This window comes from Equus caballus, chromosome 11 (genome assembly GCF_041296265.1).
Source record: "Equus caballus isolate H_3958 breed thoroughbred chromosome 11, TB-T2T, whole genome shotgun sequence".
Lineage (NCBI taxonomy): Eukaryota > Metazoa > Chordata > Mammalia > Perissodactyla > Equidae > Equus > Equus caballus.
The window spans coordinates 12,099,667-12,113,034 of NC_091694.1; the positions used below are offsets into that span (position 1 = coordinate 12,099,667).

Consider the following 13,368-nt stretch of genomic DNA (forward strand, 5'->3'; position numbering starts at 1 on the left):
GTCTTTGAAAAAAGATCTACTAAAGTTTGAAGTAATAGAAGAAATCAAAAGTAAAGACAGATGCATCTTACTACATAAACACGAAACAATGGCAGGCAACATACTAGGGTGTGGTTTGTATCAAATACAAACAAAAAATATGTATCAGTGGTTCATATCAAAAAAATACGTATCAAAATGTTAACGAGCATCCTTTTTAATCATCAGTCACAATTCTAGGAATTGCACAGGGATGTTTATTGCTGCATGTTTCAAAAAAGAGAAAAATTAGAAATCACTTAAAAGTCCATTAATAGAGGAGTGAATAAGCAAAATATGGCAAATACATACAAAGGAACATTTTGCATTCATTCCCAATGATGGTCTGTGTTTAGACACGGAAAGAGAGCCACACATATGGTTGTATAAAAAAATAGTTAGAGAAAAATGCAAAGAGAATGATCTTATTTACATAAATATTTACAGCTACTCTGGCTGTTGGCAAGAGGACTCAGTTGCCCACCATGTGTACCCACTGCCTAGGACTGCTTGAGTGTCCTCATGACACAGTAGCTGGGTTCCTGCAGAGTGAGTGATCTAAGAGAGTAAGATGGATGCAGCAATGTCTGCCAGACCTAGCCTTGGAAGCCATACTGTCTCATTTCTGCAATATCCTATTAGCCACGCAAGTCAACCTAGTCACTGTGGAAGGGGATTATGTAAGGGCGTGAAAACCAGGAGGCAGGAATCACTGGGAAGCCTCTCAAAGGCTGGCTACCGCAGGTATATATTTTTCTAAGTTTTTGTAAATTTTATTGAAGTAAAATGGGACATATGTAAATAAATAACTATCGCACTGTGCAAAGCGTCCTACATGTATTCCTGTTTTTCATCAAACCTAAAATACTGTTAATTTCTGTACCTCCTAAAAGTAAATAGGGGCCAGCACCATGGCCGAGTGGTTGAGTTCACATGCCCCGCTGCGGCGGCCCAGGGTTTCACAGGTTTGGATCCTGGGTGCGGACACGGCACCGCTCATCAGGCCACGCTGAGGCAGCATCCCACACAGTAGAACTATAGGCACTCACAACTAGAGTATACAACTATGTACCTGGGGGCTTTGGGGCAAAGAAGAAGAAGAAAAAAGAAGAAGATTGGCAACAGATGTTAGCTCAGGTGCCAATCTTTTTTAAAAAAACTAAATAAAATGCTGCCAATGAGATTATGATATGATGCTTTCTTATCACTTCAAGTTTTTATCTACCTACTGAAAGAGCTGCTTTAGATTTATATTTAGTGATTGTTCATTATGTATTACCTGTGAGTCTTAATGAGAAAGAAAATATACAGAAATAAAACGTTCAGAGTCTGAATGTTCTAAATTGTTTTTCAACTCAGAGTCATCAATGTCCACACAAAATCATCCTTCATGCTACCGACGGCTCTCCTCTGGGATTTTCTTTTAACACTGACACCCGTTCTGCAAGTTTTGATGTCGGTGCTTTCTTGATGTTGCTACAGTCAATCACAACAGCTTCTCGCTGCTTTGAAATGTCTTTCATCTAGTCTGCGGAATTTCACAATTTCTCCTGCCTTCAATTGCATTGCTCGGCATGGGATAAAAATCCTCCTATGTGTATTTTGGGAAAAATAAATAAATAACACAGTTTTATCTGCTCATGAGTATCTTTCTTAGGTCCCATGAAACATTCTTTTGTAAGAAAAAAACACGAAACTGTGGTCATTTCTCCAATGACAAATAGTTGCCGCACAAATAACAAATTTACATTTCACTTATCTGGCGATAATTGCAAGATGCATCTTTGATTTCAGAGATATTAAAATATAAACAATATGAATCATAGAATTAATGATATATGGTATCTTATTTGAACTTCCTGATAGCTCTGTGAAATAGTTACTGTTTTCACAAATGATGTTGCTGAAATCTCGTAAGGTAAATAGCTTGCCCAAGGTCACACAATCAGTAAGACAGAACAGTTATTCAACTCCAGGTTCCTCTGACTATAACCAGAGCACACAACCTCTACATTCTACTGCTTCCCAAGTCGATGTTGTCATCATCGTCACTGGATCATTATCAGCATTGTCATTGTCATCGTTGTCATCACCATCACTCTTGTCATCATCATAATTATCATAGTCATGTTTATCATTGTCATCATCATTGTCTCCATAATCACCATCGTCATCATCATCATCATAGCTAATATTTACTGAGCATGTACTTACCATGTGCTAGCTAAGCTCTGTGCTAAGGGCTTTACATGGTTCGCCTCATAACTACCCTATAGATAGGTATTACTATACCTCATTCTAGAAACACTGATAGTGAAACTCAATAGGATTAAGTAACTTGTTCAGTTACTCAGCTGAGGCCTGAATTCAACCCCAGGCCATCTGACTATAGAAACCACACTCTTAACTACTATAGTATTAAGAACAGTACACAGCAAACTACAGGCACTCAGTAAATGGTGCGTATATTTGTGCCTACCTCAGTGACTGGCATGCAGAAAATAAACTATTATAGTAACAACAATAGAAGCTAATATTTATTGAGCAATTATTATGTGGCGGGCCTTATGCTAAATGCTTCAAACAGTTTATTTCTTTTAAGCTTCATATTTGCCCTATGAGGAGGCACTATTTTTATCTTCATTTTACAGATAAGGAAATTGAGAATTGGAGAAAGTGTCCAAGGGAGGGAAGAAAGGGTTCGGGAATATCTGTCCTAGATCCTTATATCCACTCTGTGCCCTTGTAATGCTTTTTACCTCCCTTCACACAACAGTCATTATACTTTGTTACAATTACTTGCGTAGCCAAGTAATTTGATCTGCCTGTTGCTAGGATGGACAACACACAAACACACACACACACACACCCACTATTGTCTCCTTTCATGCGCATCAAAGCTTCCTCCATTTGTAGCAGGCATTTGAAAGAGGAAATTTGGGGAATGAACCAAAGGAAGTGATCACGGAGAATGAAACAATGTCTGTGCACTGCCGGCCCCACGGGGTCTCCTGGGGCTCCACGTGGAGGGAAGACACTGGAGGCAGGAACCTGGAGAGCAGTTGTGAAACTCCAGACAGAAGAAGGAATACTTTGCAAGTGCAAGAGACAGGATGTAACACAAAGTAGAGACAAAGCTCTGTCCAGGGTCTGATCCGTACATGCAACATTGATGTTCTCATGCGCACAGGTTTTTTAGGCAATGGGAGTAGAACAGACAAGTGGGAGCTAGGCTCGGAGAGTACTGGCAGGACGAATGCAAAGTGGCATCTGCGGGGGTAGACTAGTTTCTGGGCCCATCCCTTTGGAGATTCCCCTCAATATGTGAGAAATCATTTGGATGAGGGTCGAAGCCCTGCCGCTCACAAATGGGAAGAGTTTGGATCAACTGTAGTAGTATGAGGACCAGGACAAGATCTGACATCTTTACTGCTGTCTCTCTAGTAACTAAGACAGGGCTAACCACACAGTAAATGCTCATTTATTTATTTTTGCCTATGTGTGTTTCTTTGTATATTTCTAACTCCCTGCTGGAAAAGCACAGATCTTTTCAAACAACAAACGCAAAACCAAGCTCATTGTGTTCTCCCCATTTACCTCCTTTGTCTTGGAAAGCCCTTTAACTCCACCATGTTCTTTGATACATGATATTCAATCCTCCACTATGGTTTCCATCTCCAACATTTCTCTTGAATACTGCCTTATTCAAGACTTCATTGCCTGTTACCTTTAGCCCCTTCTCCATTCTAGCCCATCCTGCACACCGCTTCCTAAAACCCAATTTTTCACTCCTCTGCTCAGAAACTTTCCATGCCTTCTTATTTTCTATGTAATAAAGACCAAATTCCTTAGTAAAGCTTGGAAAGACCTCTTCTTTTTGGCCACTTTTAACTTCAATTTCTTCCATTTCCCCTCACCTTACACTGAATACCACCCGCCCTCCACTCTTGCATCTCGGTATTTCTTTCTTTCTTTTTTTTTTTTTTTAAAGATTGGCACCTGAGCTAACATCTATTACCAATCTTCTTTTTTTTTCTCCTATTCTTCCTCCCAAAGTCCCCCAGTACACAGCTGTATATTCTAGTTGTATATTCTAGGTCTTTCCGGTTGTGCTATGTGGGATGCCACCTCAGCATGGCTGGATGAGCCATGCTGTGTCTGCGCTGAGGATCCAAACCAGCAAAGCCCTGGGCTGCCGAAGCAGAGCACACAAAGTTAACCACTCAACCACGGGGCAGCCTCATCTCTGTATTTCTAACTATGCTTCAGACGATTTTTTCTCTCTCACGCTAGGTGTAAGTTCCTTGAACTCTGCGCATGTCTCATTTATCTCTATATCCCCTTGTACTCCTGTGCCTAAAACAGTGTCTTATCTTGGGAGGGGTATTTAATCCACATTCCATGAGAAGGACATTAAGTAGACTTATACTCGGGACTCTCTTCCCTCCTCAATGACTCCACCCCGGGGAAGGAGAAGATGACTTATCTGATTCAAGAGTTTGGCAAAATGATCTGTTTGCTCTACTCGGCTCTCCTCATTCTCTCTTCAAAGAACCAGCCACCTGTAGTTACCCTGTATTCTCACTGAATTCTCATTTCTTCTTGACTATCCAGAAAGTTTATTGGGGCAGGATCATTCCAGCAAAGAAGGCTGGATTTTACACTTTGAGGGAGGGATGCCAGTTTGATCCAGGAGAATGTAAACAAGCCTATTGGCCTCCAATATAGTGCTTTATGAGTAAGAAAGGTGATATTTTTATCTCCCTCTGTCTGATTGTTATGTCTATTTTTCAACTCTTTCCAAGGCAGTTTAGAGGGATGTTATACAGACTTTGTGAACCCTATATGTGTTCTTGATATAACTAATTTGAATTCTGTCCCAGAGACTTATTTTCAGCTTTCTCATCCTGAGTAAAACTGAGCAAACAAAGCTTACTTTATAAATAGTATAACAGTAACATGGCATCTTTCAACTGAGGAAATTGAAACATTTGGGGTTTGAGAAACATCATTTGTTATTGCACAAACAGCAGGAGGTTGGGAAAAGCCAAAAATGGATTTTCCATGTCAAATTTCTCTTCATCTGTAAACCCTTCCCTTCTCAGGGAAATTTATAGGTTTCTGGCTTCCTTTTCCCTTTGGTCATCAAATTGAATTTCCCAGGAGTCTTTTTTTTTCTTTTTTTAGTTACTATTCTAAACTCGTAAAATTTTCCCAAATCTTGATGCTCCAGATCTTCTGCTGTCTCCTCAATCATCACTTCTAACCTTCCTTCTACCTCTACTCTCCACTTTTATTCTTCAGTAAATTCTAGAGATGGCCAGACTTCCTGCTTCTCTAAGATCCTTTTTGAGCTTTTATATTTCTTTTGTTACCATCTACAAACATCTACCAACTTTTTTCATCCTTCCCTCCAGCCTCCAATTATATACCTTTCTTCCTCTAAAAAGTGAGCTTTTCATTTCTAACCTCCATAGCACCTGGGACACGCACTTTTCTCCATTCCTTTTACATCTTCTCTATTTCCTTTTCACCACTGACTCCCTCCCACCTACCTTTAAACATACCCGGATCTCTCTGTTTGAAAAACCTCTCACTTTTCACTTCATCTGTTGCCCACCTCTAGCTGCCTTCCCCTCTCACCTGCTTTCCATTCACTATCAAAAATCTTAAAACATCATTACACACGTTCTGCCTGTATTTCCACATCATTGGACTGCTCCATAGCTCCATGGCCTTCTGCTTCCAATCCAACCATTGAACTGGAAGGACTGCTTTGAAAGTTCACCAACAATGTCTTCACTGTCACATTATTCAGTCTTTATTCAGTCCTCATTCTTCTTGTCTTCTCTTCTACATTTGACAAGGTTGACCACTTTCTCACCCCTCTTTTTATGTTGAGTCTTACCTGACCAACACCACCGGCTTAATTGCCTGTCTTTTTCCTGTATTAGTTTCATGTTCTTTCTCTCGAAACTGTGATTCAGTCTTGGGTCTTGATGAACTCTGTGAAGCACTTATTGTTGCCATTCCCGCTTCCTTACTCACAGAACAGGGTGCTCAGCCTAATCACAGCAAACTGTTCCCACTTTACAGTGATTGGTGTAGGAATAGGCATGTGGCCCATTTCTGATCAATAATAAAGGGAAGATCACCAAGGGATTCTGGGAAATATTTTACTTCCTATAAAAGAGGCACATAAAGAGAAAATAGTTTCTTCCTGCCCGTCCCTTCTCTCTTGAGATGTTATCACATAAAAACATGAAGCATTGAGCTGTGTCATCTTGCCACCGTGAGGAAAGGTCAAGAGAAGAGCACAGAAACCAAGATTGTCTCCTAACGTCAAGGAACTGCCAAGCCAATGCTGCCACTATGCATAAGCTTGAATAACAACAGGTCTAGATGTAAGTAATCAACTATTGGCTATATTTCTATTTCTTGCAAATACATTGAAGCATTCTTGCAAAACTCTCTACCTCATCCATTCTCAGAGAATATATTGTGATGTCTATGCTGACCTCCTCAAAATCCTTATCTCCAAATGTCTCTCCCACCCCAGACTTCCGCAGCACTAGATCTTTTCACTCAGACTTCATATAATCAGCTTAACGCAACATGTTCAAATCCAAACTCATCACGTTTTCCCTAAAGTCAGACAGCCTTTGACTAAGCCTTTAAAGAGTCAATCTTTAATGATTAAGAACCCCTTTGAGCTTTGTTAGAAGAACATGAATTGCAGCCTAGCTAGAGTTCCCAGGTGAGGGACATTGTGCAGACAGGTAAGACATAATTTAAGAGTTATGTCTTAAGGAGGCTTATCTCTGTCTGGGTATGCTAGGTATTTCACAATGGCATATGGGTATAAAACCACATGGATGAGACACGGTGTACAGCAGGAAGTGGCCAAAGATAAAACCAAAGTGAGAGCAGTCACCAGACCGTGAGAGATGCCCTCCTAAAGAGCATGGCCTTTGTAGTGTCAAGAGTGCAAGATTTTAAGCTGTGGAACAACATGATCAGATTCACATTTGGCAAAAATAGCTTCAGCAACAGCATGAAGAATGATCAGTCTTGCACCCGGAAGATGTAAGACTAAGATGAATAAAGCAATATAAAAATCCTCTATCCAAAAAATAACAAGGTCCTGAATCAAGACTCCGGCAGTGGCAATGGGGAAGAAAGGACATATCTGAAAAATAGTTGGGAAAGAATTCACAAGACTATAAGACAAATAGAAAGTAAGGGAAAGAGAAGAGTATGAAATGAGAGATTTTGGTTGATTAAGTAGTTGATGGTGTAATTATATGGAAGAAAACATAATAATTATTATGAGTCAATATAATGGAGTTCAATTTAGCACATGTTCAAACTGAGTTGCCTTTGGGACATCCAGGTGGAAATGTCTAGAGGAATGCATGGTTCCAAACCTCAGAAGTAAGATATGATCTGGAAACACAGATTTGGAAGTGGGAAAGATACTGTGGTCTGTTATAGATGCTCAACATCCATTCCAATCCTCTTCTTTTATGTTTTCTCTCCTGCAGGGGCTAGAATGATTTTTAAAAAATCTATATTTTCCAGGTTCCTTTGTAACTAGGTGTGGCCATGTGACTATGTTGTGACCAAAGATATAAATAGGAATGTCGTGTGGGACATCTAGGAAACCCACTTAAACTTGCATGACTCAAATGAGAGGTAGACTCTGTCTGCTCCTCTGCTCTTACTCTTCCAGTCTTCTTCTGCTAAGATCAAGGATGTGATAGCTGGAGCTCTAACAGTCATTTTGACCATGATGTGACCTTGACTATAGAAACCATACACTAGGATAGTAGAGTAGAAAGATACAAGAACCCTGGATTGCTGATGACCATGGAGCCACCACACCAGCTCTGGGCTGAGAACATCCAGATTCATTTTACATTTAAACCATTGTTATTTGGGTTTTATGTTTTATGCCCCCAAATATAATCCTAACTGACACATCAAACTGTTATCAATTTATAGGTAATCCTTGGCATAGACGACAATAAGAGGCCACGTTAGAGCCAAGGAAGTGAAAGAAATCTTCCAGAAAGAGTCTATAGAATGAGGGAGAGGAATAAGCAAAGATTTCTGGGGAACCTCAATGCAGAGTCACTAATGTAACTTGAAAGGAAGAGTCAGAAAATTGAAAGAATGTGTCAAACCTAGAGATGTGCCACTCAGGTTCCCCTTAAGAAAGGACTCACTGCCTAGCTGCAAGGAATGTGGTTGGTGACAGCCTCCAGCTGTTAGCTCCATCATGGTCTAGCTCAGCTTTCAAGGCCATTAACTGAGTAAGGCAGTGATAGCCAAGATCACTTCTTCTTAGGGCAGCCCTGCCAAGGATTGAGCAAAACGTGGTACAAAATTTCCACCAATGCAAGACTCCTCTAACAGGCACTCTTTCCTCCAGAGCTCCTTAGTGGACTGGTAGAGACTATCAGATCTGTATCAGAGTCTGATGCCCCTCTGCCCAGTAAATCTTTTGCAGTCCTAAATCCATTTCAGCATCTGCTTCCCAGAAAACTCAACCGGGACAGAGAATATGAAGAGGCTACATGAGTTAATGCTTATGATTTGATTTGGTTAAATAAGTAATAAGTGAAGAGCTAGCAGGTTAGTGATTTCATCAACTAGCCCAAACTACCAAATACAGGTATTATTTCTCAAAGCAATTCGCTTTCCAATTAATTACTCAGTCCTCCTTGTTTTGTTTTTTGTTTTTTCAATCTCTGTTAACCCAGAATATAATCATATTCCATCAACAGCTCCTCCAAAATATCCTTCACTTCTGTTGTCTTACTTTCCTCTTAAATTTTGTCTTGCAATCAAATATTATGTAGGAAACATGAACAAGGATGAATTAATAAATCACGGGTAAAGGAATTCATTCAAGCCCTTTTGCATATGTCATTACTGATTTTTTCCAGATTCAGGTATATTATGGAATAAACCACAATCATTCAATTACCTAACTCCATATGGCAATACATATATGTATAACACATATATGTGTAATAAGATGAACTTATAAGTCAAGTATTAAACCTGTTCCCAGAACATAATGGCCAGAAGTACAGCCAGAGAACTAACTGAAAAGATTCTTGTTTCTGAGAATCCAACCATTTATTTCACAAGGACAGAGGTTCATTTTCTCTTTCTTCCTTTTACATCAATCATCATTTAGCCCAAATTAATCTTCCAAGAAAAGCACATATACCAGCAAATATGTTGGCATTTCCTCCTTACTAGAAAAACAATAAAGTAGATAGAAATCTGCTCTCCCCGATTCTAGGGTGTCACTATTATTAGTATACTCTTGCAACTCTCTGAGGTTCTCTTTCAGAGGTCAGCAAACAACCACCCACGGACTTAATCTGGCCCCACCACCTGTTTTTGTAAATAAAGTTTTATTGGAACATAGCCATGCTCGTTAGTTTATACATCGTCTATAGCCATAGCAGAGTTGAGTTATTGCAACAGAGACCGTCTGGCCTACAAAGGCTAAAATACTTACTATCTGGCCCTTAACAGAAAAAATTTGTCAACTCCTGTCCTAGTTAACAAAGTATGGTATGTTCTTACATTTCAGGTATTTATTCATTCATAACATTTTAACTGACATCTTAACGTGTCAACATCGCTGTTAATAAGTGTCAGTCTGAAGTCAGCAATGATTTTTAAAGATCATAATGAATGCTCTCTTTTTCCTTGATTAATAGATGATTGTTATTTTTTAACTAACCTAATTTTTAAAAAATTATCTCCTACCCGAAAGACACTTAGAATCTTGAGTGCAGCATTTGACATTCATCCATGTAGGCTAGCTTGAAACTTCAAGATTTAGAACAAAAAAAATTAGTCCCCAAAAGAGACTGGAAATAAAACATCTACAGCTTTAAGAGAAATAAAAAGGTAATTATGCCCTCACTCTCGTGTTTTCTTTACTTTCTTTTTGGAAAGATTGCCTCTCTAAATAAATAAAGAAGATGACAGCCTTTTAAAATGCCTTTCATCCTCAGATCTTTTGACGTCATAGACCTCCCTATTTTGGTGGTGCAACATCTTCCTAGGAATTCATCAATGAATCACAACATGAGAATGAGGAGAAAAGGAGGAGGTCTGCACTGGAGGAAACCAGTGCAGGGAGATTCCCAATTGATCTGCTGCTCTAGACGCTGAGTGCTGCCCTGGCCTCAAGTTTGCCCTACTCCCATGCCCAGAACGTGAAGCGTGGATTTCTGGTTGCCGGCTTCCCCGTGTCCAGCTTTCAGGTGGGAGCTCTTCAGTTTTGCCCTAGAGCATAAACGAGCATAGGCCTTTGTGTGCTGGATTTGCCCCTCCTCCTGAGCCTTTTTTATTTTCTCCTCCTGTTCCTTCTCTGAGTACAGTTATTTGGGGTTTCGTGAACTGTGGAGTCAACCATATCTTCAGGATAATGAAATCAGCACCTCTCAATGTAGTCCCTCATTTTTCATTCGCCAAATACTTTCTTTTAGTTTCTTTTTATTTCAAAAGTAGTATGAAGATTTTTGCAAAAAGTCATTTCAAAAATGATAAAAAACAAAAAAGAAAGAAAGAAAAAGACAGCCCCAAATTCAGATTATCCATAAATCCTACCACCCAAGGAAGCCACTGTTAAACATGGCTGTGTATTTTTTCATACATGTACTGGGCTGGATGGTGCTCACTCACTCCTCCAAAAGATATGTTTATCCAGAACCTGTAAATGTGACCTTATCTGGGAAAGGTCCTTTCCCAATATAACTAAGTTAAGGATCTCAAAATGAGATCCTGGATTACCTGGTGGGCCCTACATCCTATAATGAGCGTTCTTCTAAGGAGAGGAAAACCCATAGACAGAGAAGGTCATGTGAAGATGGGGGCAGAGGCTGGAGTGACACTGCCAGAGACCAAGGAATGCCGGGAGACTCCAGAAGCTAAAAGAGGCAAGGAAGGCTTCTCCTCTGGAGCCTTCGGAGGGAGCATGGCCCTGAATTTCAGACTTGTGGAGACCAGAATTGTGAAAGAATACATTTCTGATGTTTTAAGCCAAGTGTGTGGCAATTTGTCACACTAGCACTAGGAAGCTAATGCAGTACATTTGTTAAATAAATATTTATTGAACAACAGCTATGAGCCAGATATTATACCAAGGAGTTGATGAATAAGACACCAAACCTTTCAAAGGTTTTTTCTATGCATATATAGAAATATATGTATAAATGTATTTTTATATATAATATAAAAGTTGTTATTAATACATCTTTTTATCTAATATGTGTCTTTTCATGATAATAAATAAATATGGCTTCATCTTATAGAAGAACCACTATTTTGCTCATCTAGTTCTCAATTTTTGAACATTGAGCTTTGTTTCCATTTTTTTTGTCTATACTGCAATAACCATTCTTTCTCTAAACATATACACCTTTAACTATTTTCTTAAATTTTTAAAAATGGAATTTCAGAGGTCAAAGTGTGTGCCAGTTATCAATTTCTTATCTCTCAGTTCCAAATCTACCCTTCTTTCCCCTGCTGTGTGAAACTGGAGCTGGATCCTGCAAGCATTTCTCCTCTATCAGCTGGCACAATGATGGGCTTTGTCAATAGAGCGTGCTGGAGAAATACTGCAAAGCAGCAGTGGCAGGAAGACACTTCCCTTCTGGGTCCCAGTCCTCCATGTTTTTATGTAGCGTGGGAGCCTAGCAGCCTTCACAGACCACCTCCAACTACACTCTCAGGCCACACTTCCCCCTACTACACTGTAGCTGTTTCCACAGTAGCTCTGGCCATAGCCTTAGACATCTGTCTCTCCATCCCATGGACATGTCTACACATCAACATGGCCTGCTATCTGGAAAGTTTCTTCACCACCAATGCCTGGGGTTTCCAGTGGTAAATACACGCTCTTCAAAGAAGTTTAAATTCCAACCTCGGGCTGGGGGTGAAGGAAACCTCCCAGTCTTTAATTCCTTCATTGTCTGCTTTTCCTCAACCTAGATGTAACAGCTTCTTTTCTGCACATTCTACTTCCGGATCCTTTATCTTAACCACTTTTATTAGTTATTGATTCTTTTGATTAAATTTTTCTTGTTCAAATAACCAGTGAACTTTCAGTCTCCTAACTGACCCTGACTGATGTAAAATCTAAATGCATTTACATCACTAAATTAACTTCCAGAACGTTTGCTCCAATTTACAATTCCTTCCCCAAGCCCGAACCAGTTTGGGATATTTTCATTCATTGTTAGCAATGAAAATATGATAGGAAAGAAATTATCCCTTATCAATTGTTTTCATTTGCATTTCTTTTGTCACTTGTAAGTAGAGGAAAAACTATTTGGGTACATGTTGTATGGGAAAGAGATCAAACCAACGATGGTTACCTGGGTGGGGGGGGGGGGAAGAGAAGGGGATAGGGGAGGGAGAGAAGGAAGGGGGACTTTCACTTATCACTCTAAAGTCTTGTATATTTTCCAAAGGAAAAAATACTCATATGTTATTTATATAATTAAATGTTTGCACATCGTGTAAACTGTCGAACGCTCTCTCTGACTGCACACGCCTGCTGCTAGTCAGAGTTGTTGCTTTCTTTAGCAAAGCTGAGCAATCAACTTTGGAAAGGGCTTATCTAGACCTGTAGCCACAGGCTCCAGTCCTGACCACTGATTCATCTCTCTAAGGCTGCGTCTAGAACACCAAAAGGAAATGAGGACTCAGCATATGTGCCTGGTCACAGCAGCTACAGTTCCCGCATTTTGAGGGATAGGAGAATCATGATTTTTCATACCCTGCTTCATCGTAAGAGCATGTGTAAAACCATGAGTTGCACCCTAAGTTCAGATTTTTAGTTCATAAAATATGGTCACCATATGTCTTGGGAAGAATAGAGGGAGAGTGCAGAGACCATAGGGTCCATTTGCCCTTTCCTAACCATCAGGGGAACAAAGTTGAAGCCTGTGAAATGTGGGACTCAGTCTAACTCAGAGAGAAGAGGAGGGCATGACCAGCTCAGCACAGAGCTGGGCTATAGTCATCTATCTGTTTCCAAAATGATTAATCATCTTTTATCCTTGCTTCCAAATTAAAAAACAAAAGCAGCATGCAGAGAGTTAAGATAATGTAATTGTACTTATCACAACTGATCATTTTCTAATTCTTTGTCTGACAGGGCTAAAATATTATAATACTGTATTACAAATATTTGAAAACCTCCCTTCAGGAAGGAAGGATTCTTTAATTAGCCAGCCAGCTAACAGACCTCCGTTGGGCTGAACTATGTAGCAAATGGAGAGGGAAATAGCAGCCAGCAGAAGAGCAGATTGC

The 13,368-nt window shown here is 39.8% G+C and overlaps 1 protein-coding gene and 1 long non-coding RNA gene across 6 annotated transcripts in view; one reads left to right on the forward strand and one right to left on the reverse strand.

Annotated features, from left to right (window-relative positions):
* LOC100629368 (uncharacterized) overlaps nt 1-10,497 on the forward strand; it is a 70,909-nt gene extending 60,412 nt beyond the window's left edge. For 3 of the 4 annotated variants that reach the window (XR_002811374.2, XR_011423149.1, XM_023652153.2), the window contains one exon: nt 1,378-1,646. Coding sequence is in view for 2 of the 4 variants with exons in the window: in XM_023652153.2 (XP_023507921.1) it covers nt 1,378-1,545 (168 nt within the window). In the remaining 2 variants the exon portion in view is untranslated. Of the gene's footprint in view, nt 1-1,377; nt 1,647-10,061 lie in introns of those variants that run through there. The other variant, XM_023652156.2, reaches the window with a different exon arrangement.
* The window catches only part of LOC138916219 (uncharacterized), a 66,366-nt gene that overhangs the window by 42,477 nt on the left and 10,521 nt on the right, over nt 1-13,368 (reverse strand). The window lies entirely within an intron of this gene.